The 26,273-nt window shown below is 44.6% G+C and overlaps 1 protein-coding gene across 1 annotated transcript in view; it reads right to left on the bottom strand.

The window, feature by feature from the left end:
* Positions 1 to 580: 580 nt before the first annotated feature.
* The window catches only part of LOC120026334 (rho guanine nucleotide exchange factor 28-like), a 36,254-nt gene continuing 10,561 nt past the window's right edge, over positions 581 to 26,273 (bottom strand). The window contains exons 4-19 of the mRNA XM_038971174.1: positions 21,820 to 21,932; positions 21,510 to 21,650; positions 20,693 to 20,943; positions 20,240 to 20,365; positions 19,949 to 20,066; positions 19,249 to 19,503; positions 19,040 to 19,116; positions 18,186 to 18,364; positions 17,865 to 17,956; positions 16,892 to 17,077; positions 16,519 to 16,745; positions 15,266 to 15,313; positions 13,484 to 13,687; positions 12,078 to 12,383; positions 7,364 to 7,691; positions 581 to 1,195 (exon numbers count right to left, since the gene is read on the bottom strand). Coding sequence (XP_038827102.1) covers positions 1,017 to 1,195; positions 7,364 to 7,691; positions 12,078 to 12,383; positions 13,484 to 13,687; positions 15,266 to 15,313; positions 16,519 to 16,745; positions 16,892 to 17,077; positions 17,865 to 17,956; positions 18,186 to 18,364; positions 19,040 to 19,116; positions 19,249 to 19,503; positions 19,949 to 20,066; positions 20,240 to 20,365; positions 20,693 to 20,943; positions 21,510 to 21,650; positions 21,820 to 21,932 — 2,830 coding nt within the window. The 3' untranslated portion in view covers positions 581 to 1,016. The remainder of the gene's footprint in view (positions 1,196 to 7,363; positions 7,692 to 12,077; positions 12,384 to 13,483; positions 13,688 to 15,265; positions 15,314 to 16,518; positions 16,746 to 16,891; positions 17,078 to 17,864; positions 17,957 to 18,185; positions 18,365 to 19,039; positions 19,117 to 19,248; positions 19,504 to 19,948; positions 20,067 to 20,239; positions 20,366 to 20,692; positions 20,944 to 21,509; positions 21,651 to 21,819; positions 21,933 to 26,273) is intronic.

The raw sequence follows: 26,273 nt of genomic DNA, 5'->3' as shown, positions 1-26,273 counted from the left end.
TGTGTTTGCAGTGTCCCGCTCACCTTCTAAATAGAGCTTGTCTGATGAATGGGCGAGCAGCTGTTTATTTCCTGGCCAGACAATCAGCCACAGAGCAACTGGACAGATTCAGCCTGATTCTACAGTGATACCAGCCCCTCTCTGCTCTCGCTCTTTCCCCCTGCGGTAACACAGAAGACTCTCCTCAGCATTTCATTCTGGGAGAGCCTAATAAATAGTCCTGGAGAGATTGGGTTTAGAGGACAAGGGAGAAAACGAGAGGTAGACTGAAGCAGACTTAGGGCAGTGTGGGGCAGGGATACAGAGAGATTGAGACTGATACAGGGGTGAGGAGAGAGGGGGAAGGCAGGCAGCAGGGTTGGTCAGGGTAACTGTCGTTGGAGGGCCTCAGGCACACAGGCCCGATGGCAGCCCTGGGGTTGAACTCTCAACAGAGACAGACACACACACACACACACACACACACACACACACACACACAAAGGATGAAGTTACACACACACACACACACACACACACACACACACACACACACACACACACACACACACACACACACACACACACACACACACACACACACACACACACACACACACACACACAGAGGATGAAGTTACACACACACACACACACTGCACATATGGACACATAAACATGTAGCACTATAAAAGTGTCTCTCATTGACAACACTTGGCGACACATATGGAGGGTACCTGGCACAGACGTGGCGGGGCAGAGAGACAAAGCATGAGAGATTTCTGTATGTGCCAGTCCTGTTACTTCTTTAAACCTTGTTGATATACAATAGGCCTAGATATTTACTGTCCAATCTTGGATTCGGAACCTTCATATAATCCTGTTAAATCTGTGATTATAATGATGTCCAAGGGGGAAAAAACGTGTTTGTTGTTTGCAGTAACTTCTTTGTTGTTGTAATATCTCAAACGGACGTGGCAGTTTCACCATTAAGGATTCCAGATTTAAGTCCTGGTTTTGACTCAGGGGGTTCAGCCTCAGAGATACACAATGTTCTCCTCTCCCACGTCCTCCCCATCCCCACTCTCCATCTCCAGGGGAACCAAGAAGGACAGGTCCAGTTGGGGATCTCCATGTGGGGGTACACCCTGATATTGTCCAGCCGCTGTTGCCATCGACGACCACGTCTCCCTCACATTGTGGTGTGTGTTTATATCTGTATGGGTATAAATGCATGACGTTTATATGCATCAATATTAAAACATAGATGTTCATAATCACAGTACACTAAACCAACAACCAGAATGAACTCTCTCTCACAGACATGAACAATCACCATTTTAAATGAAACACCAAGAGCCAGAGAAGAGAAGGGAAGGATGAAGAGATGGAGAAAGAGAAGCCGAACGGGAGAGAAACTAAAATAATAGAACGCAGTATGATATAATAACCCCAGGTAGATAAATAACTACAGACACAGTATGATATAATAACCCCAGGTAGATAAATAACGACAGACACAGTATGATATAATAACCCCAGGTAGATAACCATCATACACAGTATGATATAATAACCCCAGGTAGATAAATAACGACAGACACAGTATGATATAATAACCCCAGGTAGATAACCATCATACACAGTATGATATAATAACCCCAGGTAGATAAATAACGACAGACACAGTATGATATAATAACCCCAGGTAGATAAATAACCACAGACAGTATGATATAGTAGCCCCAGGTAGATAAATAACCATCAGACACAGTATGATATAATAACCCCAGATAGATAAATAACGACAGACACAGTATGATATAATAACCCCAGATATATAAACAACCACAGACACAATATGATATAATAACATCAGGTAGATAAATAACCATCAGACACAGTATGATATAATAACCCCAGATATATAAACAACCACAGACACAATATGATATAATAACATCAGGTAGATAAATAACCATCAGACACAGTATGATATAATAACCCCAGATATATAAACAACCACAGACACAATATGATATAATAACATCAGGTAGATAAATAACCACAGACACAATATGATATAATAACCCCAGATATATAAACAACCACAGACACAATATGATATAATAACATCAGGTAGATAAATAACCATCAGACACAGTATGATATAATAACCCCAGGTAGATAAACAACCATTAGACACAGTATGATATAATAACCCCAGATAGATAAATAACCATTAGACACAGTATGATATAATAACCCCAGGTAGATAAACAACCATTAGACACAGTATGATATAATAACCCCAGATAGATAAATAACCATTAGACACAGTATGATATAATAACCCCAGATACATAAACAACCACAGACACAGAATGATATAATAACATCAGATAGATAAATAACCATCAGGATGGACCTGGCTGACTGCCCACTATAATGAGTTCATCCATCTGCTCTTTAACAGCAAAAAAAGAAACGTCCCTTTTTCAGGACCCTGTCTTTCAACGATAATTCGCAAAAATCCAAGTAACTTCACAGATCTTCATTGTAAAGGGTTTAAACACTATTTCATGCTTGTTCAATGAACCATAAACATTTAATGAACATGCACCTGTGGAACAGTCGTTAAGACACTAACCAATTAACAGCTATAAGGTCACAGCTATGAAAACTTAGGACACTAAAGAGGCATTTCTACTGACTCTGAAAAACACCAAAAGAAAGATGCCCAGGGTCCCTGCTCATCTGCGTGAACATGTCTTAGGCATGCTGCAAGGAGACATGAGGACTGCAGATGTGGCCAGGGCAATAAATTGAAATGTCCGTACTGTGAGACGCCTAAGACAGCGCTACAGGGAGACAGGACAGACAGCTGATCGTCCTCGCAGTGGCAGACCACGTGTAACAACACCTGCACAGGATCGGTACATCCGAACATCACACCTGCAGGACAGGTACAGGATGGCAACAGCAACTGCCTGAGTTACACCAGGAACGCACAATCCCTCCATCAGTGCTCAGACTGTCCGCAGTAGGCTGAGAGAGGCTGAACTGAGGGCTTGCAGGCCTGTTGTAAGGCAGGTCCTCACCCGACATCACCGGCAACAACGTCGCCTATGGGCACAAACCCACCGTCTCTGGACCAGACAGGACTGGCAAAAAGGGCTCTTCACTGACGAGTCGCGGTTTTGTCTCACCAGGGGTGATGGTAGGATTCACGTTTATCTTCGAAGGAATGTGCGTTACACTGAGGCCTGTACTCTGGAGCGGAATCGATTTAGAGGTGGAGGGTCGTTTCTTTTTTTGCTGAGTTTACATCAACCTCTGCAGCTCTGTGTGTGTGTGTGTGTGTGTGTGTGTGTGTGTGTGTGTGTGTGTGTGTGTGTGTGTGTGTGTGCGTGCGTGCGTGCGTGCGTGCGTGCGTGCGTGCGTGCGTGCGTGCGTGCGTGCGTGCGTGCATGCGTGTGTGTGTCGTACGTCAAGCACCACAGCTGCAAGCAGTAGTGTGCTGTTTCCTCCCAGTACAAGAGAGTCAATGAAAAACACATGCTCAGTTTAGCCATCAGTAACTTCTCTTTGCTCTTTGACTTTAAAGAGTTTAACTGACTGTTGTCATTTTGTCACTGTCATTAGGATAGATGGACACCTGCACGCCCAGACGGGACCCTCAGGAGGAGGAAGGAGGGTGTGTGTGTGCGTTTCTGAGTGTGCCTGTGTGAATATATGCATATATGCGTGTGTGCATATGTGAATGTATGCATGTACGTGCACAAGAAAGTGTGTGTGTGTGTGCATAGGACAGGTGCATAGCCATGGCCATGGAGTGAGTAAAGGGGGACCATCAGACCAGAGTGGGGTGTGTTTGGGTCAGTGGGTGGATACTGAATAGCAGTAGAGTGGATGTACTGTAAGGGTCTGTGAGGGTCTGTGAGGGGATATGAGGGTCTGTGAGGGGATGTGAGGGTCTGTAAGGGGATGTGAGGGGCTGTGAGCATCTGTAAGGGTCTGTGAGGGTCTGTAAGGGTCTATGAGGTTCTGTGAGGGTCTGTGTCAATATATGGTGTGACTGTAAGGGTCTGTAAGGGTCTGTGGTAATAGATAATGTGGCTGTAAAGGTCTGTATGCGTCTGTGGTAAAATATAATGTGGCTGTAAGGGTCTGTAAAGGTCTGTGGAAATGTATGGTGTGGCTGTGGTAATAGACAATGTGGCTTTCAGGGTTTGTGAGGGTCTGTAAGGGTCTGTGAGGGTCTGTGTCAACAGATGGTGTGGCTGTAAGGGTCTGTGGTAATAGATAATGTGTTTGTAAGGGTCTGTAAGGGTCTGTGGTAATAGATCATGTGGCTGTAAAGGTCTTTGTCAATAGATGGTGTGGCTGTAAGGGTCTGTAAGGGTCTCTGGTAATAGATACTGTGGATGTAAGGGTCTGTAAGGGTCTGTGGTAATAGATACTGTGGATGTAAGGGTCTGTAAGGGTCTGTGGTAATAGATCATCGCCTCATTGTGTTCCCACAGGAATGTGTCGGAATCTGTTTCATTAATTAGTGAGCTCCTTGTTAGCTAACCACTAGTGTGTGTGTGTGTGTGTGTGTGTGTGTGTGTGTGTGTGTGTGTGTGTGTGTGTGTGTGTGTGTGTGTGTGTGTGTGTCACTGTTAGCCAGGGTCTTAGACCTTTAACTGGGCTCTGATAGATGGGCCTGTACTATAAAGCCTCAGGACAAAGACTCCTCACAGGGACTTAGGTCAGACTGATCTGAAGGCACAAGAAATGGAGACCATTTTCAAAATGCAATTACTGTTCAGATCAGTAAGATAAAATCCAATAGGATAACTTTAACACCAAGTGTAATGTCAAAAGGTCAGATAGTCAGAATAATCTTCAAACTAATGATATTTCTATGTGTCCAGTAGAGTAACTCACTATACCATCATAGTGAGCACTGATCTTCATAGTTTTCATCCCTTATTCATTTTCAGAAGCAGCACAATATTCTGGTTGGTTTACTGTTCAATATTTACAGTAGTTGTTATTTTCAAAAGGCCACAGTTATTCAACAGCTAGGCGAGATGGGAAAATCTGTTGGATTCATTGGATAAAATTTCAATCCTTCCATTTTTTCCATTATCATTGTGCAGGAGAACATTATGGAAATCCTGAGAGTGAACAATCTCAAAGGCCCTGTGTAAGGGGGAAGAACCGTCCTCACTTGGATGTGAGGTAGAGAAATCAGACTTCTGATAGCTCTGAGCAAGATATGGAGGATTTTTTAGATCAAATACGTTTTGTTTTTGAAGGTGAGATATTGATTTCCTGGATACTATTCTAGTGTGGAATATGAGAGTTCTGTAACATGGGATCGTGTACAGACCCAGAATGCACTAGTAATCTATACCGCCAAATGCAGTGCATTAAATAGTAATGAATGATGTATTGTGAATAGAGATCCATAGAACGTAGGAAGGTGAGATATAATGTTGGAGTTTGGAGGGAAATCAACCCCCTGAGAGGGAAGTCAACATTTGCATCCCAAATGGAACCCTACCCCCTTTAAAGTGCACTACTTTTGACTAGACCCATATGGGCCCTTGTCAAAAGTAGTGTACTAAATAGGGAATAGGTTGCCATTTGGGACGTAGTCCATCTGTGAATCCTGCTGACCTATCATACAACATACACCTCTAACAGGACAGGAGCAGTGAATTATGGGGCCTGTCTGGGACCACAGAGGGGTACATTGTTGGCAATATGTCAGGTAAGATCTGGCCCTGTGGTGGGTGGGTGTATCCACCCATCTGTGCAGAGTATCCACCTCTCTGTCTTGTTAACAAGAGACTGTGATTCTACGGTGGCTCACGCCTCCCGGGTGGCGCAGTGGTCTAGGGCACTGCATCGCAGTGCTAGCTGCGCCACCAGAGTCTCTGGGTTCGCGCCCAGGCTGGGCTGGGTTCGCGCCCAGGCTCTGTCGCAGCCGGCCGCAACCGGGAGGTCCGTGGGGCGACGCACAATTGGCATAGCGTCGTCCGGGTTAGGGAGGGTTTGGCCGGTAGGGATATCCTTGTCTCAGTATGTAAAAAAAAAATGTAATAAAATGTATGCACTCTACTGTAAGTCGCTCTGGATAAGAGCGTCTGCTAAATGACTAAAATGTAAATGTAAATGTGTGGTGAATAACAGGAGAAGGTAATAAGTCGATCGATGGAGAGAGATCGTGCTCCGGTCGCATAACAGTAAACAATTCAGCAGCCTGTATCACTGATAGTTACTATAGAGATATCCATTAAACAGGCTATTCAAATAGAAGCATCCATTCTAGTGTATATTCAACAAGTGACCCTCATCGTAGCCTGTAATATTTCCGGTTCAGATCAGTGTGCATGTATGTATATTAAACCAGTGAGGTATAACAGTTGAAACCTGTGAGACGTATAGACGCAAACAGACGTCGGCTAACACATGAGCAGTGAAATACAGATGAATATGTGCATCTCTCATCGCTCCCTCCCCTCTATCCCTCTATCCCCTGCTCCTCTGATGACAAGTCGTGCTGTAATGAGTGTTGTAAAGATTTTTCAGATCGATGCTCCAATCCGTCAGCCATGGGCTCTGAGCTGTGATTCACACGCTGTTGACCCGGCCCCTGGCGCTCAATAGATAGAGAACACACCGATTATTTTTCTCTCTCCTAGGCGAGAAGGGCCAGACTAGGCTGGTGTAGATGGTGGTGGGGTGGGGGGGTTGAGGTGGGGGGATCTTTGTCTGGGGACACTGATTAACTGGGAAAGAAGGACAAGCAAGGCCTCACATCGCTTCGAAACAGGAACAGCCTTGAGAGGAATGGGAGGTGTGTGTGTGGTGGGTACAGAGGCTGTGTTTACTTTCTCACAGGTAGCAGCTAGGCCTCATGATATCATGATATCAGGTATCAAAGAAAGAGGTATCAAAGAAAGAGAGAGAGAGAAGGAGAGAGAGGGGGAGAAAAAGAGCCTGTCATATTGCTGATGTCACATTTAGTTGTATGGTATTTACTCAGTCAATGTCAGATCCCATCAAATCATGCTGTGCGTTATCAATCAAATTCAGCCGAGAAAGCCGGAATCATCTTGTATTTAGGATTAGAGAATAAACACAATCTCTGTAACAGAGATGGATTCACACAACTCTCTGGAGCTGAGCCCTGTCCCCCTGAGGGTCTGGAACTGGGTCTTACCGTTGGGTTTCTGCTCAGAGCCCTGTCCCCCTGAGAGTCTGGAACTGGGTCTTACCGTTGGGTTTCTGCTCAGAGCCCTGTCCCCCTGAGGGTCTGGAACTGGGTCTTACCGTTGGGTTTCTGCTCAGAGCCCTGTCCCCCTGTGGGTGTGGAACTGGGTCTTACCGTTGGGTTTCTGCTCAGAGCCCTGTCCCCCTGTGGGTGTGTAGAGATACCCGGTGACACCGGTGACCCCCGCCCAGTCCTGGGGTGTGTGTGTGTCAGGGTGGAGTTGGAGTGTCTGTCCGTGGCTGGAGCGGGCCATTAGGGTGTTCAGGCTGTTGTGGGCTCGAGGGTCATCTCCGTACCCCAGGGACCCCCCTCTCTGCTGCTGCTGCAGGTGGTGGTGCACATGGCGGTTGTTGAGCCCCATTGCCGTGGTGACCGCTGCCTCGTTGACAAAAACTGAGCCGCCGTTGTCAAGATGGCCTCCAGGCTGGCCAGGAAGTGAGTCCTATGGGAGAAGAACATAGACAGAATGCCACGTTAACAGAACACTGAGCATGAAGGACGACCATGACAAGAGCATTAACGTAAACATACAGAGAAACCATAACACTAAGACAAGAGTTAGCTATGGGCAACAGTATAACCATTGCTACGTATCAGACATAGTCAAGTAGCCACAGTGGCTATTTACAATAATGGTTTATTCAGCTAATCCATGGCCAAAAAAATTGAATTGTCATCAAAAATATTATTTGAGAGTTGTAATCCATATTTTCAGTGTTAAGTATGCCAATTCATATTATATTTCCTCTAATTAACAAAAAAGATCACTGCTGCAGTGGAGCTGGGCTACCTCTGCTTGGCAAGGTGCTGTAAAGCCCATCCTCCTGCCAGAAAGACCTTCTCATTAAAGAGGATCTGACAGAGGACACAGGATCTGTCTCTGACCCCCTGACCCTCTGCCTGGGGCTAAATGTTAGCAGGGTAACACTAAACACTACATCCATACTGATCAGCAGGGAAACGCTGATCAGCTTTGACACAGATTAAATCAATGGGGTAGGATAACATCTTACCTGGGCTGGACATAGCATACAGAAGAGAAGTACGTAGATGAGAGAGAAAGAGGAGGAGAGTGAGGCACATATGAGACCCCCCTCCCATTCCACTATATACAGGTTGAATCATCCCACCTGCTGAACCTCACAACACAAGCTCAACCCCACGGAGACCTAGGCCAGGGGGTAAATGGTCTACATTCATGAGGTCGTTGGTTTTAACATACACCCTCCCCATAAGGTCCTGTAGAGAGGCAGGCAGAGGGCAGAGTATAGGAACACTGTTCTATTTATACTATCTCTCTCCCTCTCTCTCTCTCCCTCTCAATTCAATTCTATTGACTTTATTGACATGGCAAGTTCATTATTACTTACATTGTCAAAGTATACATATCGAAAAATAAAATACAAATATATATTTATATAAAATATATATATTTATATATAAATAAATGGTGGGACCAAAAGCAATAATAATAGTAGTAGTGGACCTGGGATTACCATTAACAACAACTACAGCAACAATATTAATCAGAACAACAATACATTAAAGCAATGGTAGTAGACCAGTGTCAACATGACTGAGAAGACACATGACATGGTATGAAATACAAAACGGGAAATATTATCGACATTACTTTGCACTTTTCACTGGCTGTCCCTCAGGTTGTGGCAGGAGGACACATATTTGGCTGCCAAAATCTATCTATCTATCTATCTATCTATCTATCTATCTATCTATCTATCTCTCTATCTCTCTCTATCTCTCTCTCTCTCTCTCTCTCTCTCTCTCTCTCTCTCTCTCTCTCTCTCTCTCTCTCTCTCTCTCTCTCTCTCTCTCTCTCTCTCTCTCTCTCTCTCTCTCTCTCTCTCTCTCTCTCTCTCTCTCTCTCTCTCTCTCTCTCTCTCTCTCTCTCTCTCTCTCTCTCTCTCTCTCTCTCTCTCTCTCTCTCTCTCTCTCTCTCTCTCTCTCTCTCTCTCTCTCTCTCTCTCTCTCTCTCTCTCTCTCTCTCTCTCTCTCTCTCTCTCTCTCTCTCTCTCTCTCTCTCTCTCTCCAGGCCCGCTCCACTCGCTTTTCAAACAAAGTGTCGATATGAATAATTAAAGTCTTTTGGAGAGGATTGATTGGTTTGCGGCGTTCACATGCTTTTAATTATTTTGTCGCTGGAGCTTTTATTCTCTGCGTTTTAATTATCATCAATCATGAAGTTGTTTATTAGCGAGCGGAGTTGCTGAGCGTTGAGACAGATGACGCTGAAATTGCTCTCATTACCACAGGTCGTATATCAAGGGCCTGGATGGAGCTGCACTGTGTGACTGAGTGGGCCACCGTAGCTTTGGCTGCTGGCTACACTTTGTCCTGGGAGAGAGAGGCACTTCTCAATAATGAACTTCTAACCCAGGGAGAAACATGACCTTGGTTCACACACACATATGCACAGGCAGGTTTGACGTTTATTGTCATTAATCTTGCCCTGGAGGCAGAACTGAGTGATTTCCTCTAGATGGGCCAGCTGCAAAGTCAAAATTGGCTATATCGTAAAAATGTATGAAAACAAATGTGTTTTTTAAAGTGGAACTGACAGTGTTTAAACTACTTTGCAGATATGAAACAAACAGACAATCATAATATCAGTAAAAAATAAACATTTCCCAGTTTGGGAATCCAGGCTGTATCCCAACCAGCCGTGATTGGGAGTCCCAAAGGGCAGCGCCCAATTGGCCCAGCATCGTCCGGGTTTGTAAATAAGAATAATAATTGTAAATAAGAATTTGTTCTTAACTGACTTGCCTAGTTAACTAAAGGTTAAATTTAAAAAAATAAAAACTTCATAAGAGGTTTTAAAAATAGGTTCTATTTGACTCAAAAGTCCATGATGTACACTAAGGCATTGTTGGCAGAATAGATGGATGCAGTTAAATTAATGGTCAATATAATTCACCAATACATTTCTTGGTAGTCCCAAAAATATAGCTATCAGGTTGTAAATCACAGCGGGCCTGGTACATTGTTTGCTGCCTCCATTCAGGATGCACTGTTTCAGTTTCAATAACTCAATATTTTGGACAAAAACAGATGAATGTAACTAAGACTGGGAATGTCAATACAATCAAACTAGCAAGGGCAATGATCACAAGTCAGTCATAACAGGGCTAATAGGCTAGCATATCTATTTGTGTAGCAAGCTAAAAACATGGAGCCTAACGTTAGCCAGCTAGCTAGCTGCTAGGAGGATGTCATGCCATTGGAGGAGAAAGTGAGTGACTCATATCGTTTTTCGGTGGCTATACACATCTAGAGATGCAGGTGTCATTTGGTTAGCTAGCAATAACTTGAATGACTGTTATCCAGTTAGCATATCTCTTGCCTTTGCAAATTCACTCTGGCTATCTACTCTGAGTGTGCCAGAGCACAAAATAACTGCTGAATTTACGAACGCGCAACACCCACTGAATATGCCGGTGTCAGTAAATGTAGGCAAAAAAGTAATAGTTAGTCACGAACACTCTAGATAACATGTAAACAACCTTACCAGCTCTGCTACGGCGAGTAAAATGGTCAGATTGAGATGTTCTCTCATTTGTGTCTGGAAGTAGCAAGCTAGCTAACTTTAGCCAGTTAGATTGGGTGCTTGGTTGGGACATGCATACATTGGCAGGCAAGCTAAAAAAGGACGAGTAGGCTACAATTCCCCACTGTTTATCAGTGCAATTTTGACGGCCAACTAGCTGAAAAGGTTTGAGAGGGTTTATCTAATGTTCCTTCGTTAGATTTTGGCTCATCTTGCTCTGGCTAGCATTAGTTGTTGATCTTGTTGTTGTTGATGTGCATAACTGAGAGAGAGAAAGTCTACCTCTTCATGGATGTTTGATCAATAGAACTGTAAAGTTCCCAAATGTAAGAGGACTCCCGTGGTATTTCCATACTTGCAGAAATCCATTCAGGTGTATTTTGTGGCTTTTGGCAAATGCGTTCTAATGATCTAAAGTCGCGCTGTTGCTACTACCTGTAAACACACAGTCCAGTTCAAAGTGAATGATGGCAGGCCCGTGTGGAAAATGGCTTGTTTGTATAAAGGCCTACTGTAGCTCTGATTGGCTATAGCTCACCGGTCTGTGTAGACTCAGGTCTAGGACGAGACAGATGTTTTTATTAGATTGAATTTACTGCAGTGTCTATTAATTGTCCAAACTCTCGGTCGCTTTCCCGCCACTCTATTGCTGTAGAATTTTCACAAATGCCATAGTATACGTAATTCTCAAACATTCTAAGAATATATGAAAACGTGAACATTTTTATTTTTTAAGTGTCATATTCTTCCTGGGGGTGTATGTGGACAGATTTTAATAAGATTTCATTTGCTAAAATGCTGTCAGTTCTACTTTAAGGTTAGGGTTAGGCATTATGGTTAGCTGTGTGGTTAAGGTTAGGGCTAAGGTTAAGGTTTAAAACACAGTAGGCTGCTGATAATAATGGCCGGAACTGAGCAAATGGAATGGCATTAAAAACCTGGAAACCATGTGTTTGATATATTTGATACTATTCAACTGATTCCGCTCCAGTCATTACCATGAGCCCGTCCTCCACAATTAATGTGCCACCAACCTCCTGTAGTTTATAATCAGATTTTATGACTTTGTGGCTGTGCCAACTTGTGACCACTCTGCAGAGATGCCTCCAGGGCAAGATTCATGACAATAAATGCCCACCTGCTATACACACCCTTATAGTATATTTACTCTCAGCATCTCTCATTCACACTCATGCAGTGAGTATTAGCTACAGGCTAGGAGGCCTTCTGTGAGAACCCACTCACCCCCCTCACACACACCTGCTGACAGCGGTCCAGCGGTATGACCATGACAGGCAGGCTCCTCTGTCGGCTGTGTCTCCAGCTCTGCAGCAGGTTCTGTTGGGTCTCCAGCCTCTCCCTCTCCTTCTCCACATTCATCTGACTCTCTCTCAGCCTCTCCAGGCTCTGCTGGTACTCCCCCAGCTGCTCCTCCAGCTCTTCCCGCTCCTGTTTCAGCCTCTCAGCCTCCAGGTGGCACTGTCTCTCCCTCTCCTCCAGTCTGCTCTCCAGCTCCCCCTGTTGGCTGTGGCGTGCCTGGCACTCCCTCTCCCACCGCTGTCTCTCCTGGAGGTAGGGAAAGGTTCAACAGAATCCATTAGTTGATGGTTGCTTGGGCTGCGATAAATCATTTAATAAAAATATATTTTTTAAACTAATAAATCCTGGCAAAGTACAATAAGAGGTGAGTGTGCATAGTAGATATACACTACCGTTCAAAAGTTTGGGGTCACTTAGAAATGTCCTTGTTTTTGAAAGAAAAGCAAAAAAAAATATGCCTAGAAGGCCAGCATCCCAGAGTCGCCTCTTCACTGTTGATGTTGAGACTGAGGTTTTGCGGGTACTATTTAATGAAGCTGCCAGTTGAGGACTTGTGAGGCGTCTGTTTCTCAAACTAGACACTCTAATGTACTTGTCCTCTTGCTCAGTTGTGCACCGGGGCCTCCCACTTCTCTTTCTATTGTGGTTAGAGCCAGTTTGCACTGTTCTGTGAAGGGAGTAGTACACATCGTTGTACGAGATCTTCAGTTTCTTGGTAATTTCTCGCATGGAATAGCCTTCATTTCTCAGAACAAGAATAGACTGATGAGTTTCAGAAGAAAGGTCTTTGTTTCTGTCCATTTTGAGCCTGTAATCGAACCCACAAATGCTGATGCTCAAGATACTCAACTAGTCTAAAGAAAGCAGTTTTATTGCTTCTTTAATCAGAACAACAGTTTTCAGCTGTGCTAACATAATTACAAAAGGGTTTTCTAACTAGCCTTTTAAAATGCTAAACTTGGATTAGCTAACACAATGTGCCATTGGAACACAGGAGTGATGGTTGCTGATAATGGGCCTCTGTACGCCTATGTAGATAGCCGTTTCCAGCTACAACAGTCATTTGCAACATTAACAATGTCTACACTGTATTTCTGATCTATTTTATTTTATTTTAACGGACAAATTTGTTTGAGCTTTTCTTTCAAGAACAAGGACATTTCTAAGTGACCTCAAACTTTTGAACGGTAGTGTATGCTTACATATTTACTGTGGGGAGAAAAAACGCTACACATAAAATATCAGTTAAATTTGCCATTTTCGATAATGCGATTCCCTTATTTTGGAATCGATAAGGTCGCCCTAAATTGATTAATCAAATCATTGATTAATCTAACTCATCCTACCTGGTGCAGCCTGCCCTGCAGCCGTACCGCTGCCGCCACCTCCTCACGGCGCTTCTCCAGGTTACGCTGCTTCTCCTGCTCCTGCAGAGCGTTGCCACGGAGACATGGGGTGTGTGGTCTCGGAGAGCGGGGGGAGTGGCGGTCACTCTCATGGAGGAGGAACTTCTGAACCTCGTAGAAACTGTCTTGGATGGTTACCGCCGCCTGCAGAGAGGAAACAAATATGTGACGATAACGTGACTGACTGACTGGCTGGCTGAATGGCTGACTGACTGACTGACTAACTCATTGACTAGCTGGCTGGCTGACTATCTGACTACTTGGCTGGCTGGCTGGCTGACTGACTGGTTGGCCGGCTGGATGGCTGTCTGACTGGTTGGTCGGCTGGATGGCTGACTGACTGGTTATCCGGCTGGATGGTTGACTGATTGACTGGTTGGCCAGCTGGATGGCTGACTGATTGACTAGCTGGCTGGATTGCTGACTGACTGGTTGGCCAGCTGGATGGCTGACTGATTGACTAGCTGGCTGGATGGCTGACTGACTGACTCATTGACTGACTAACTGACTAACTCATTGACTTGCTGTCTGTCTGACTAGCTGACTACCTGGCTGGCTGGCTGACTGACTGGTTGGTCGGCTGGATGGCTGACTGACTAGCTGGCTGGCTGGCTGACTAACTGACTAGCTGGTTGGCTGACTGGTTGGCCGGCTGGATGGCTGACTTATTGTCTGGTTTGCCGGGTGGATGGCTGACTGACTGACTAGCTGGCTGGATGGCTGACTGACTGACTGATTGACTCATTGACTGGCTGTGTAGCTGGCCAACTGGCTGGCTGGCTGGCTTCTGACTGACTGGGATCAACGCAGCCATGCAAATGGGTCCACACTGGGCCAACCGTTGATGGCCATGTGTGGCTCCAAGCCAAGGTTAATGGGGGCAATAGAAGCAGGTGATTTGAATACCAAAAATGGGTCAGTCGACATTGTGACAGTCAACGGCAAACCAAATACTCACTGGTACTTTAAGGCTGAGCTACATACTGTTAGGCCTAGAACACATGTATAGACTGCATACAAACACATACCAATATACAAGAAATGTCACTATGTACAGTAGGCTACACACACCGCAAACACACACGCTTCACATTACTAACACAAACACATACTGTGCACACACCAAACAGAATAGACTCCATCTACATCAACACATCAAATGCTCCCTGTGCAGAGCAGGAGAAAAGTCTTTCTCTCCTCTGGTCTCTCTCCCACTAAGAATAGGATAATTGGGTTCCTCTCTCCAGCAGCTTACTGCCTGGCTGTCTGGCGCTTCAAGCTTCAGACAATCCAGCTGATTGTTGGATCTCTGTTTACAGAAGCTGTGGTGCAGCCAGGCAAATACATCCACACACGCATGGACGCACGTGCGGGCACACACACACACACACACACACACACACACACACACACACACACACACACACACACACACACACACACACACACACACACACACACACTAAGACTTAATCTTGATTAACCTGAATGTGGCACTAAAACAGGATATATTTGTTCCTGCTGAGAAGACACTGGGTCTGTGTGTCGAATGGAAATTAGTGGCTGAGATGAGATACACAGGGTGTGCTTGTGTGTGTGTGTGTGTGTGTGTGTGTGCGTGTGTGTGTGTGCGTGTGCGTGTGCGTGTGTGTGTGTGTGTGTGCGTGCGTGCGTGCATGTGTGTCTGTGTGTGTGATGCACCTCCCATAGGGATGAGCTCACCTGTAGACTATAGAGTAACTGGGTCAAGCTTTGGACACTGTGTGACACCTGTTATTGAGGAAGACAACCACAGTTAACACATGATAAACAGTAGCTAATAGTCAGGCTTTCATCTCACTTTATGAGGATCTTCTCATGACTTCATCCTTGCACAAATAACATTCCCTCTATAAGAACCCTCGATAAAAAACGGTATACAAATAAATGGAATGCTTCTAGTACTTCAGTGTTAGTGAGTGAGAATGTTGAGTTTCACTCTCCTACAGATGTAGGATCTTAATTTGAGCCAGCTTGCTAGAGCAGGAAAATAATCCTACAGCAACAGGAAATGTCAATTATTATGTGGATTATAACTAATGGAGTTGATACATTTTTCGTAAGAGAAAATAAAGTATGACATTTAAAAGTTGAACATACAAACTTCAGAAGCCTTTTTAAACCTTACACTACAAATTCTCATGCAACAGGGTGATCAAATTACAATCCTACATCGGTAATATGTTGCACTCTCCTAGATGGCCGAACCTGCATAGGACGCTATTGGCTTCCTCCAGCATTACACTCCAGTCATGGTTCCATGTAATGGTGAGACTGCAGTATAGTCTCCTCTCATCACAAGGCACATTTTCTAAGTAGAGTCCATTTGTCTGAGGAGTCTATGTGATAGTGTACATATAGCACCACCTTGTGGTCCGATAGTGTATGTATACCCACTCTGTTACCTCACAGCTTCCAGTCAATACTTATTTTTCTTATCACAGTTCTTTACCTCACAGCCAGGGCACACATTAAGATGCTAACGATAGCACAAACGTGTCTGAGGAAATTGGGATATAATTCTCTACATCTATTTTTAATGAGATGGTACCTTTGAAAGCTAAATGGACTTTCTCCTGTATTATTAAGATATTAATAATTTATCACATTAAGGCTGAAATGTAATTCTAATAGATGGTGTTAAATTATTCAAACAACTGTTGGGATTGTTGAGCCACCATGAGAAGCGAAGGAGGAAGGTGAGAAGTCAAGGCCAAAATGAACACTGAACGTAGTACACACTTCAGCAGCTCAAGACTACAACAAGCCTATGGCTCCAACTGCAAAGCCCATTGGTATTTGAACCTCTTGGTGTGATGGCTACGGTGTTGGACTGACAGTCACAGAGACCAGGGTTGAAGCCCTGTCGGGTTAGCCCGGAATTCGCTACAATATCTATGGTATATAGCTAAAACAACCCCGCATAGGAGACCTACCTTAAGGTTGATATTATTAGTCAGGGACTGCAGTACAAGGACCTGTGAGGCTGACTCCCCATCCCTGGTATTAGGGTCCCCAAGAGAGGCCTCCGCATCTGAGGGGGTGTCCAGGGGGGTAGGAGGGCAGGCTGGGGACACAGGGTGGGACAGGGGGTCCCTGGGAGGGCTGCAGGGGCTGAAGGGGGAAGAGGTCAGCGAGGACAGAGTGGTCCTCAGGTTCTCAGCTGGAGAGAGAGGGGGGGGGGGGAAATACCCACAGACAGACAGACAGACAGAGTAAGACATTGGACACTCTACAACAGGAAATGGACAACATGTTCAAGAAGCTAACGATGGTCAGTGAGTCTTATAGTGAGGTAAATCGTCTCACCCTCTCTGAGCGCGGCAGTAAGCAGTACTGCAGCCTGGGGCACCTCCTCTGGGTTTGGCTGGACCAGTAGGTGTGGCTCAGGGTGTGGTTCCTGGGCCTCACCCCTCAGGGCAGACAGTTCAGCATAGATCTGTAGCTTCTCCTCCAGACTGGAGCATATCTGATAATCCTGACTGGATAGGGTCTCTGGTAGATAACACATTAATACACTATCATTAATAAACTATCATTAATAAAGTCATTAATCATGAATAAACAGACTAGAACAGATCTGATTGTCCGGACTGGACAGGCTCTCTGGTAGATAACACATTAATGTCCTACCCTGGAGATCAATTCAATCTCCACTGAGTTAGGTTCATCTGATTTTAGTTTTGTTTGCCTCTCATGTGGAATGATCTCCAAAAGTCCTTGAAGTTGGTGGAGTAATATGTTTGTTTCATATGATTGTGTTTTGCTTTTCGTGTTGTGTGTCTGCTTTTCATGTGTTCTGTAATTGACATGTGTATATAGACATGTATAGTGTAATTGCTGTTTATTGATGTGTTCATGCAGGGCTCTTCTGCAAAAGAGACCGTGGTCTTAGTATGACTCCCTGCTTAAATAAAGGTTAAACAAAATTAATAAACTATCATTAATATATCTGTAGCTTCTCCTACAGACTGAATCAGATTTGATGTTCCTGACTGTACAGGTTCTCTGACACAACAACAAAACAGAAATACATCACAGTAGTAATACACAATATCTCAGGCTCTGACAGAATAACAACACATACATTCAATAAATCACAATCAACACACAATATCTCAGGCTCTGATACAATAACACCACATACATTCGATAAATCATAATCAACACTCAGAAATCACACTGGAAAATCGCAGTAGCAGCGGTAATGCCAGTCACCAACAGATATAGAAGTAAAGGCAATATGACAGACAAGCTATATTTAGGTTATGGATATAAATACCCTGTAGTTTGTGTATCTTCTGGACTCTGGCCTCAGCTGTTCTTCTCTCCTCTTCTGACTCGTTAGTGTTCTCCTCCTCTTCCTCTGGACAGCTGGACAGACAGTTTTAGGCACACAGAGAGAGAGAGAGAGCGAGAGAGCGAGAGAGCGAGAGAGAGAGAGAGAGAGAGAGAGAGAGAGAGAGAGAGAGAGAGAGAGAGAGAGAGAGAGAGAGAGAGAGAGAGAGAGAGAGAGAGAGAGAGAGAGAGAGAGAGAGAGAAAGAGAGCTAGAGAGAGACCCCCCACCCATACACTCCCACACCCCTCCCTCCCCTGACTGACCTCTCTACTGCCTCTCTGATTAGTCTCATCCAGGTGTTGCGTTCGTCTTTCGAGGAAGTGTGGACCTCGTACATCTCTGGCCCTGCGGCCGACGCACTGATCAGAAACATCCCTCTCTCCTCATTGGCTACCTCTCTGACGATCAGCTTCTGGAGAGAGATCACTGGGGGCTTCTGGTCCTGAGGAGCACAGACAGACAGAATGGGAGGATGACAGCATATTAGTAAAGTTAATGAAAACAGAGGGCCAACATTCACAGATGTAGGGGATGACATGTCTTTTTGAGTCCCAATCCCCCATATAAGATAAGAGATTGTGTATTACTCCATCCAGGATGGACATGTCTTCAGATTTTTTCCCAACCCCTCCGATATAATAAAATGAAGAGCAGAGAGCAGTAGCCCAAAGCTATCAGACTTAGTCTAAAGGAACTGAATTGAAGTGTAGAGTTTATTTTGTCTTATTCCATTAAAGTGATGCTCCAGAGGCTTTGTATAATTTCAGCCAGTAGTTTTGAAAGTAGTGCTCACGAGCCAAAACTGAAAATTGTGTCCTACGTCATCCATTTCATTTAGCAGATACTCTTATCCAGAGCAACTAAGGTTAAGTGCCTTGCTCAAGGGCACATGAACAGATTTTTCACCTAGTCGGCAAGGTGATTCGAAACCAGTGACTTTTCGGTTTCTGGCTCAACACGCTGACATGCTAGGCTACCTACCGCCATGTTACGTCCTGCAATTCGTTTGATATGTTACGAATCCCAATTCGTACAATATGTAATGAATTTGTAAGTGCTTAAGATCCCGGACTGCATCTTTAACAGCAAATGACACAAGACCCTTTCATAGACATACCACAGCAGCGAATATGAACTTCTGGTCTTTCTCCTGGAGGAAGATCAGTGTGTCTGTCAGAAGGAGAGCCATGACATCTGCAGAGATACGACACAAGACAGTTGTAAACAATTCAATCCATTATCAATATTATCATTAGTGTGAAATGGATTGATTGATTGACTGACTGATTGATTGTTTGGGTTGATTGATTGACCAGTGTGTGAGACCTTTGAGTCGTCCGGTGGCGGTCTTCCACAGTAACGGGCCCTGGTGTTTGAGGGTCTGGCCTGGCCCCAGAACATCCTGCTTTCTGAAGGTGTGCCCGTTCTTCAGCTTGGCAAAGCTCCGATTCTCCATCCTGTTCAGGACATCCTGTAACCGCTGACCCTGCTCAAACTCACTGACCATCAGGTCAACTGCCGCGATCACTTCCTTGATCAGAACCAGAGCTCTGGAGAGGTCCATGTGCTCCTCACTGTCCGCTGAGAGAGGGAGAGGGGGAGGGGAAGAGAAAGAGAGAGAAAGAGAGAGAAAGAGAGAGAGAGAGAGAGAGAGAAAGAGAAAGAAAGAGAGAGAGAGAGAGAGAGAGAGAGAGAGAGAGAGAGAGAGAGAGAGAGAGAGAGAGAGAGAGAGAGAGAGAGAGAGAGAGAGAGAAAATATTTTGGGCACATTGAAGTTGTAAGCGCAATACTATACATCCGGTTACCGTCATATCAGTATGGAAGTTATATTTCAAATACAGCACATTGTTGTCCTTTTTTCAAAGTCTTCATGTAATCTCTGACTGTAACTGTTACTGTAACTGCTGTATATTCGCACTGAAAGCTGAGCTGTATGATAAAACTACCTGTCCAACATAAAACCAGCCTGTTCATGTTATCTGATCCTGACAGCAGAGGGCAGCAGAGCAAGGCGAGGCAGACTGACCCTGAGTGTACTGTAGAATCCTCTCCAGCAGAACAGGGTACTTAGTGATCCTCTGGGTCACCAACAAGATGCATTCTGGGATCTCTCTCCTCCGGACCAAATAGTTATTACTTTGTTGCTATAGAAACACAAAATCAACAATCAATCATTAGTCACAAGTGGAATATACAATATAACCACTTCTCAAGTTATCCTACATCGAGACATAACTTGTAGAGACAGATAACTCCTCAATACAACTTCTCAATCTTGCGACTTGAGTAGTCTTCTAAGCAGACAAGCCAAACGTACCTTGATGAAGGTCTGAAATCGTTTGTTGTGCTGCTGTAACTCTTTGAAGAAGGTGACTGCCTCAGTGTGATGGCTGCAGAACTCTCCATACACCTGTTTCATCCTCTCTGCACTGTCTTCAGAAAACTGCACCAGAAATGGGAAGTTATTCAGTCAATCTAGATCCAACGTACTCAATCAGTCAAATAGAACATTAACACCACAGTCATGTTTCCTCAGGTTGAATTACTGAATTACAGGAGAGTGAGTGGACATTGGCAATGTTTCAAACAGAAAAACAGCAATATCTGTATTTACCCAGGTTTTGTGGAGGTACTGATTCATTGTAATTCAGACTCAGCATGTATTTCTAGGGGTCATGAGGTCATTCTGTCTGCACAGATTCCATATGACTGTATGAAAAAAGTTGCCACTAGTTTTTGTGTTACAAAGCACTTTATTTTAACAGCGCACCTGTTGCAACAGGATGTCTCCGATGCGTACTATGACGTAGTTCCTGTCCCCGTGTGGCTTGGCGGAGCTGTGGCGGCGTTCCCTCATGGCGTTGAAGAGGTTGTGGTGGAGGAGGAGGAGTTCATCCAGACAGGGAAAGACACGGTCCACGGCGCCCGCATCCAACTGAACCTCCTCCCTCATCCCTCGCCGGAACACCTCAGCCATGATCCTCAGTGTCTGGAGGTGGTGCATCTCTGTCTGCATCAACTCTGAGAGGACACACACACAGTCAGTGGAGGCTGCTGAGGGGAGGAAGGCTCATAATAATGGCTAGAAAGGAGCGAATGAAATGGCATCAAACACAAGGAAAACATGTGTTTGATGTATTTGATACCATTCCATTCATTCCGCTCCAGCCATCACCATGAGCCCGTCCTCCACAATAAATATGCCACCAACCTCCTGTGCACACAGTGCAAGATTGAGATCGACTACATTGCAGTCTGCCAGCGCATAATCACTGATCTACAAATCATCTTGCATCCCAACTAACTGCTCATTATGTGATCAATATTAGCAATACCTCGCCTTTCTCAAACTGATCCCCTCAAACATGCTGGCACATACGCACATACACACAGTCCAATTACCCACCTTTCCAAGATGACAAAGGTTTCTGTAGACCAACCGATCCATTGGACATGCCATAACAACAAACCATAAACTTTCCTGTGCTATGCCCCTTAACATTTCAGCACTCATTACTCATTTATAACTCACTAACTGTATTACAAAACAGCTGGATTCATTACATATGAACGCAGTGTTTTCTCACCATAGATAACATCCTGTCTCTTGACCACCCGTTTGTCCTGCTTCTTACAGAACATGTGTTCCACCGTCAGACTCCAAGACTCAGCCTCGTAGTCTAGAGCATCAGCATCCAGGTCACTATGGAGACTAGCGTCCACACAGTCTACATGGGGAGTGGAAGGACAAACTGTAAGAAAGACATGAATCATAGGTCTCTTTCTAACACCTGTTCATCATCATTCCTCTGCATTTCCAATGGAAAATGGTTTGACACAAAATGGACAGCATTGACTGTCTGTATTGTCCCTTCTGGGTTCCCATCCCTGCAGTACCTTCTCCGACGGAGGAGTCAGTGGACGTGGACGACTCGGTGGTCTGCAGAAGCTCCTCTGATTGGCCAGGACACCACCTGCTGTCAGACTCCGCCTCTGGACTCTCGCTAAGCCTGCCGGGACAGTGACAATGTGTCAATAACATACAGTAAGTATCATCCCAAAAAATCATAATCACAATCTTACTGTAATATACTGAGAGTGAGTGAGAGATAGACAGAGAGAGAGAGAAAGATAGATAGTTAGGGAGAGTAGGAGACAGAGAGAGAGAGAGAGAGCAACGGGCACCCTGCCCAGACAAGCGAGACACCCTCCCAGACCTGCAAGGCCCCCCATGGACCTGCACCTAGAAGAGCCCCACCGAGAGGACCACCGCCGAGAGGACCTACATCCAGACCACAGTACCAACAGGCACATCAACTCTCCCACCCCCCCACCCTAATCAGTTAACACCCACCAAAACCAACAACTCATATAGGTCCCCCCAGATCAGCCCTGAGCCCCCCCTTTCCCTCCCAAGCCCCTACCATGCCCCCAACCCCCACAATGACCAACTCAAAATGATAAACACACATCCAGTACGCCCAGGCCGTGAGCAGCGCAACAGGGACAAACCCCACTCCTACACACACCCAAGTCCCATCCTGTGACCTAAGAGGCATGTATCACACACTCAGCATGCTCTGCTCAAACCTACTGTAATGGTGCGGGCCTAAACCACACAAATAACAACACTGGACACTATGGAACACAAAGCTTTCACTATCTCGTCCTGGAATAGACAAGGTCTGAGGTCATCTGCTTTTGGCCTAAAGAGCAGAAACCCAGGGGGTTTGCTCAGGGGGTATGCTAATTTGGTATAGAGCAGACCTACCCCACTTTATTAAATTAGTCAAAACAGGAACATTTTACATCTGGCTATAAATTAATAAGGAAATGATCTCAACAGAGAAAAATGTCCTCATGTGTGCTATCTATATCCCCCCAATAGAATCCCCACACTTTAATGAAGATGGCTTCTCCATCCTAGAGGGAGAGGTCAATCATGTCTAGGCCCAGGGACACGTACTAGTCTGAGAACCTGACATTCTCAGCACACGGGGACAAACACCAACCTGGAGGTGACAGTATTTCCTCCCAAATATGCCCCCCTAGACACAACTATGACAAAACAACCAACAAAAATGGGGCACAACTCTTGTCTCTACATAGTCAATGGTACGTAGGCTTCAGGGGGACTCCTATAGTAGGTACAGCTCATCCCCTGGCAGTTTGTACTATAGATTTCTTTATCACAGACCTCAACCCGAGTCTCTCAGAGCGTTCACAGTCAGCCCACTAACACCCCTATCAGATCACAGAAAAATCACAGCCTACTTGAACAAAGAAATAATTATGAGGCCTCAAAGCTGAACAAACTGCATACTATTAAGAAACGCTGTAGATTGGAGGAACGAAGTGTAGAAACGTACCAAAAAACAATTAGGCAACAACTTATTCAATCGCTTTTCAAATCAAATCAAATTTTATTTGTCACATACACATGGTTAGCAGATGTTAATGCGAGTGTAGTGAAATGCTTGTGCTTCTAGTTCCGACAATGCAGTAATAACCAACGAGTAATCTAACCTAACAATTCCACAACTACTACCTTATACACACAAGTGTAAAGGGATAAAGAATATGTACGTAAAGATATATGAATGAGTGATGGTACAGAACGGCATAGGCAAGATGCAGTAGATGGTATAGAGTACAGTATATACATATGAGATGAGTAATGTAGGGTATATAAACATAAAGTGGCATAGTTTAAAGTGGCTAGTGATACATGTATTACATAAAGATGGCAAGATGCAGTAGATGATATAGATCACAGTATTTACATATATATTATATTAAGTGGCATTGGTTAAAGTGGCTAGTGTAACATTTTTGATCAATTTCCATCAATTTCCATTATTAAAGTGAGCTGGAGTTGAGTCAGTATGTTGGCAGCAGCCACTCGATGTTAGTGGTGGCTGTTTAACAGTCTGATGGCCTTGAGATAGAAGCTGTTTTTCAGTCTCTTAGACAACTTCCTGGGCAAAACATTTCACTGCAATAGTGAAGTTGTAAACTTGGCAGTAGAAAGCCTAAACTGTATATTATTTGACCTTTCAGCTTCCCTATCAAATCTAAAAACGTCAAGCAGACAACCTAAGAAAATTAACAACATTGACAAATGGTTTGATGAAGAAGGCAAAACCCCATGAAAGAAACTGATAAACATATCCAACCAAAACCTGAAACTATGCCTTCACTATGGTGAAACACTAAAACAATACAGAAACACAATAAGAAAAAAGAAGGAACAACATGTCAGAAGTCAGCTTAATGTAATTGAAGAATCCATAGAATCTAACCACTTTTGGAAAAATTGGAACACACTAAACCAACAACAACACGAAGCCCTACCTATTCTAAAAAGAGATGTATGGATAAAACACTTCTCAAATCTTTTCGGCTCAATAACAAAGAACAAACAGAAAAAAACATATACAAGATCAACTAAAAATCTTAGAATCAACTATTAAAAATTCCTAGATCCCACTGGATTCTCCAATTACATTGAATGAACTACAGGTCAAAATGCAAATCCTCCAACCCAAAAAACTTACAGACCACAAATTTCAATTGGCTATTCTTAAACTCTTTAGCGTCATATTCAGCTCTGGCATCTTCCCCAATATTTGGAACCGAGGACTGACCACCCCAATCCACAAATATGGACACAAATTTGACCCCAACAATTACCTTGGAATCTGCGTCAACAGCAATCTCTGAAAAATCATCAACAGCAGACTCCAAAATTTCCTCAGTGAAAACAATCGTGAGCAAATATCAAATTGTCTTCTTTCCAAAATACAGTAGGACAGACCACGGTTTCAAAAAACCTTTTGACTCAATTTGGCATGAGGGTATGCTATACAAAGTGATGGAAAGAGGTGTTGGGGGAAAAACATATGACATTACAAAATCAATGTACACAAACAACAAGTGTGCAGTTAATATTGGCAATAAACACACACATTTCTTTCCTCAGAGATGCAGCTTGAAACCCACCCTCTTCAACATATGAACTCAGCAAAAAAAGAAACGTGCCTTTTTCAGGACCCTGTCTTTCAAAGATAATTCGTAAAAATCCAAATAACTTCACAGATCTTCATTGTAAAGGGTTTAAACACTCTTTCCCATGAACCATAAACATTTAATGAACATGCACCTGTGGAACGGTCATTAAGACACTAACAGCTTACAGACGGTAGGCAATTAAGGTCACAGCTATGAAAACTTAGGACACTAAAGAGGTCTTTCTACTGACTCTGAAAAACACCAAAAGAAAGATGCCCAGGGTCCCTGCTCATCTGTGTGAACATGCCTTAGGCATGCTGCAAGGAGACATGAGGACTGCAGATGTGGCCAGGGCAATAAATTACAATGTCCGTACTGTGAGATGCCTAAGACAGCGCTACAGGGAGACAGGACGGACAGCTGATCGTCCTCGCAGTGGCAGACCACGTGTAACAACACCTGCACAGGATCGGTACATCCGAACATCACACCTGCAGGACAGGTACAGGATGGCAACAGCAACTGCCTGAGTTACACCAGGAACGCACAATCCCTCCATCAGTGCTCAGACTGTCCGCAATAGGCTGAGAGAGGCTGGACTGAGGGCTTGTAGGCCTGTTGTAAGGCAGGTCCTCACCAGACATCACCGGCAACAACGTCGCCTATGGGCACAAACCCAACTTCGCTGGACCAGCCAGGACTGGCAAAAAGTGCTCTTCACTGACGAGTCGCGGTTTTGTCTCACCAGGGGTGTTGGTCGGATTCGCGTTTATCGTCAAAGGAATGAGCGTTACACCGAGGCCTGTACTCTGGAGCGGGATCGATTTGGAGGTGAAGGGTCCGTCATGGTCTGGGGCGGTGTGTCACAGCATCATCGGACTGAGCTTGTTGTCATTGCAGGCAATCTCAATGCTGTGTGTTACAGGGAAGACATCCTTCTCCCTCATGTGGTTCCCCTCCTGCAGGCTCATCCTGACATGACCCTCCGGCATGACAATGCCACAAGCCAAACTTCTCGTTCTGTGTGTGATTTCCTGCAAGACAGGAATGTCAGTGTTCTGCCATGGCCAGTGAAGAGCCCGGATCTCAGTCCCATTTAGCACGTCTGGGACCTGTTGGATCGGAGGGTGAGGGCTAGGGCCATTCCCCCCAGAAATGTCCAGGAACTTGCAGGTGCCTTGGTGGAAGAGTGGGGTAACATCTCACAGCAAGAACTGGCAAATCGGGTGCAGTCCATGAGGAGGAGATGCACTGCAGTACTTAATTCAGCTGGTGGCCACACAGATACTGACTGTTACTTTTGATTTTGACCCCCCCCTTTGTTCAGGGACACATTATTC

This window comes from Salvelinus namaycush, chromosome 31 (assembly GCF_016432855.1).
Source record: "Salvelinus namaycush isolate Seneca chromosome 31, SaNama_1.0, whole genome shotgun sequence".
NCBI lineage: Eukaryota > Metazoa > Chordata > Actinopteri > Salmoniformes > Salmonidae > Salvelinus > Salvelinus namaycush.
Note: the sequence above shows the minus strand (reverse complement) of the source record. Positions and strands in the feature narration are given on the sequence as shown.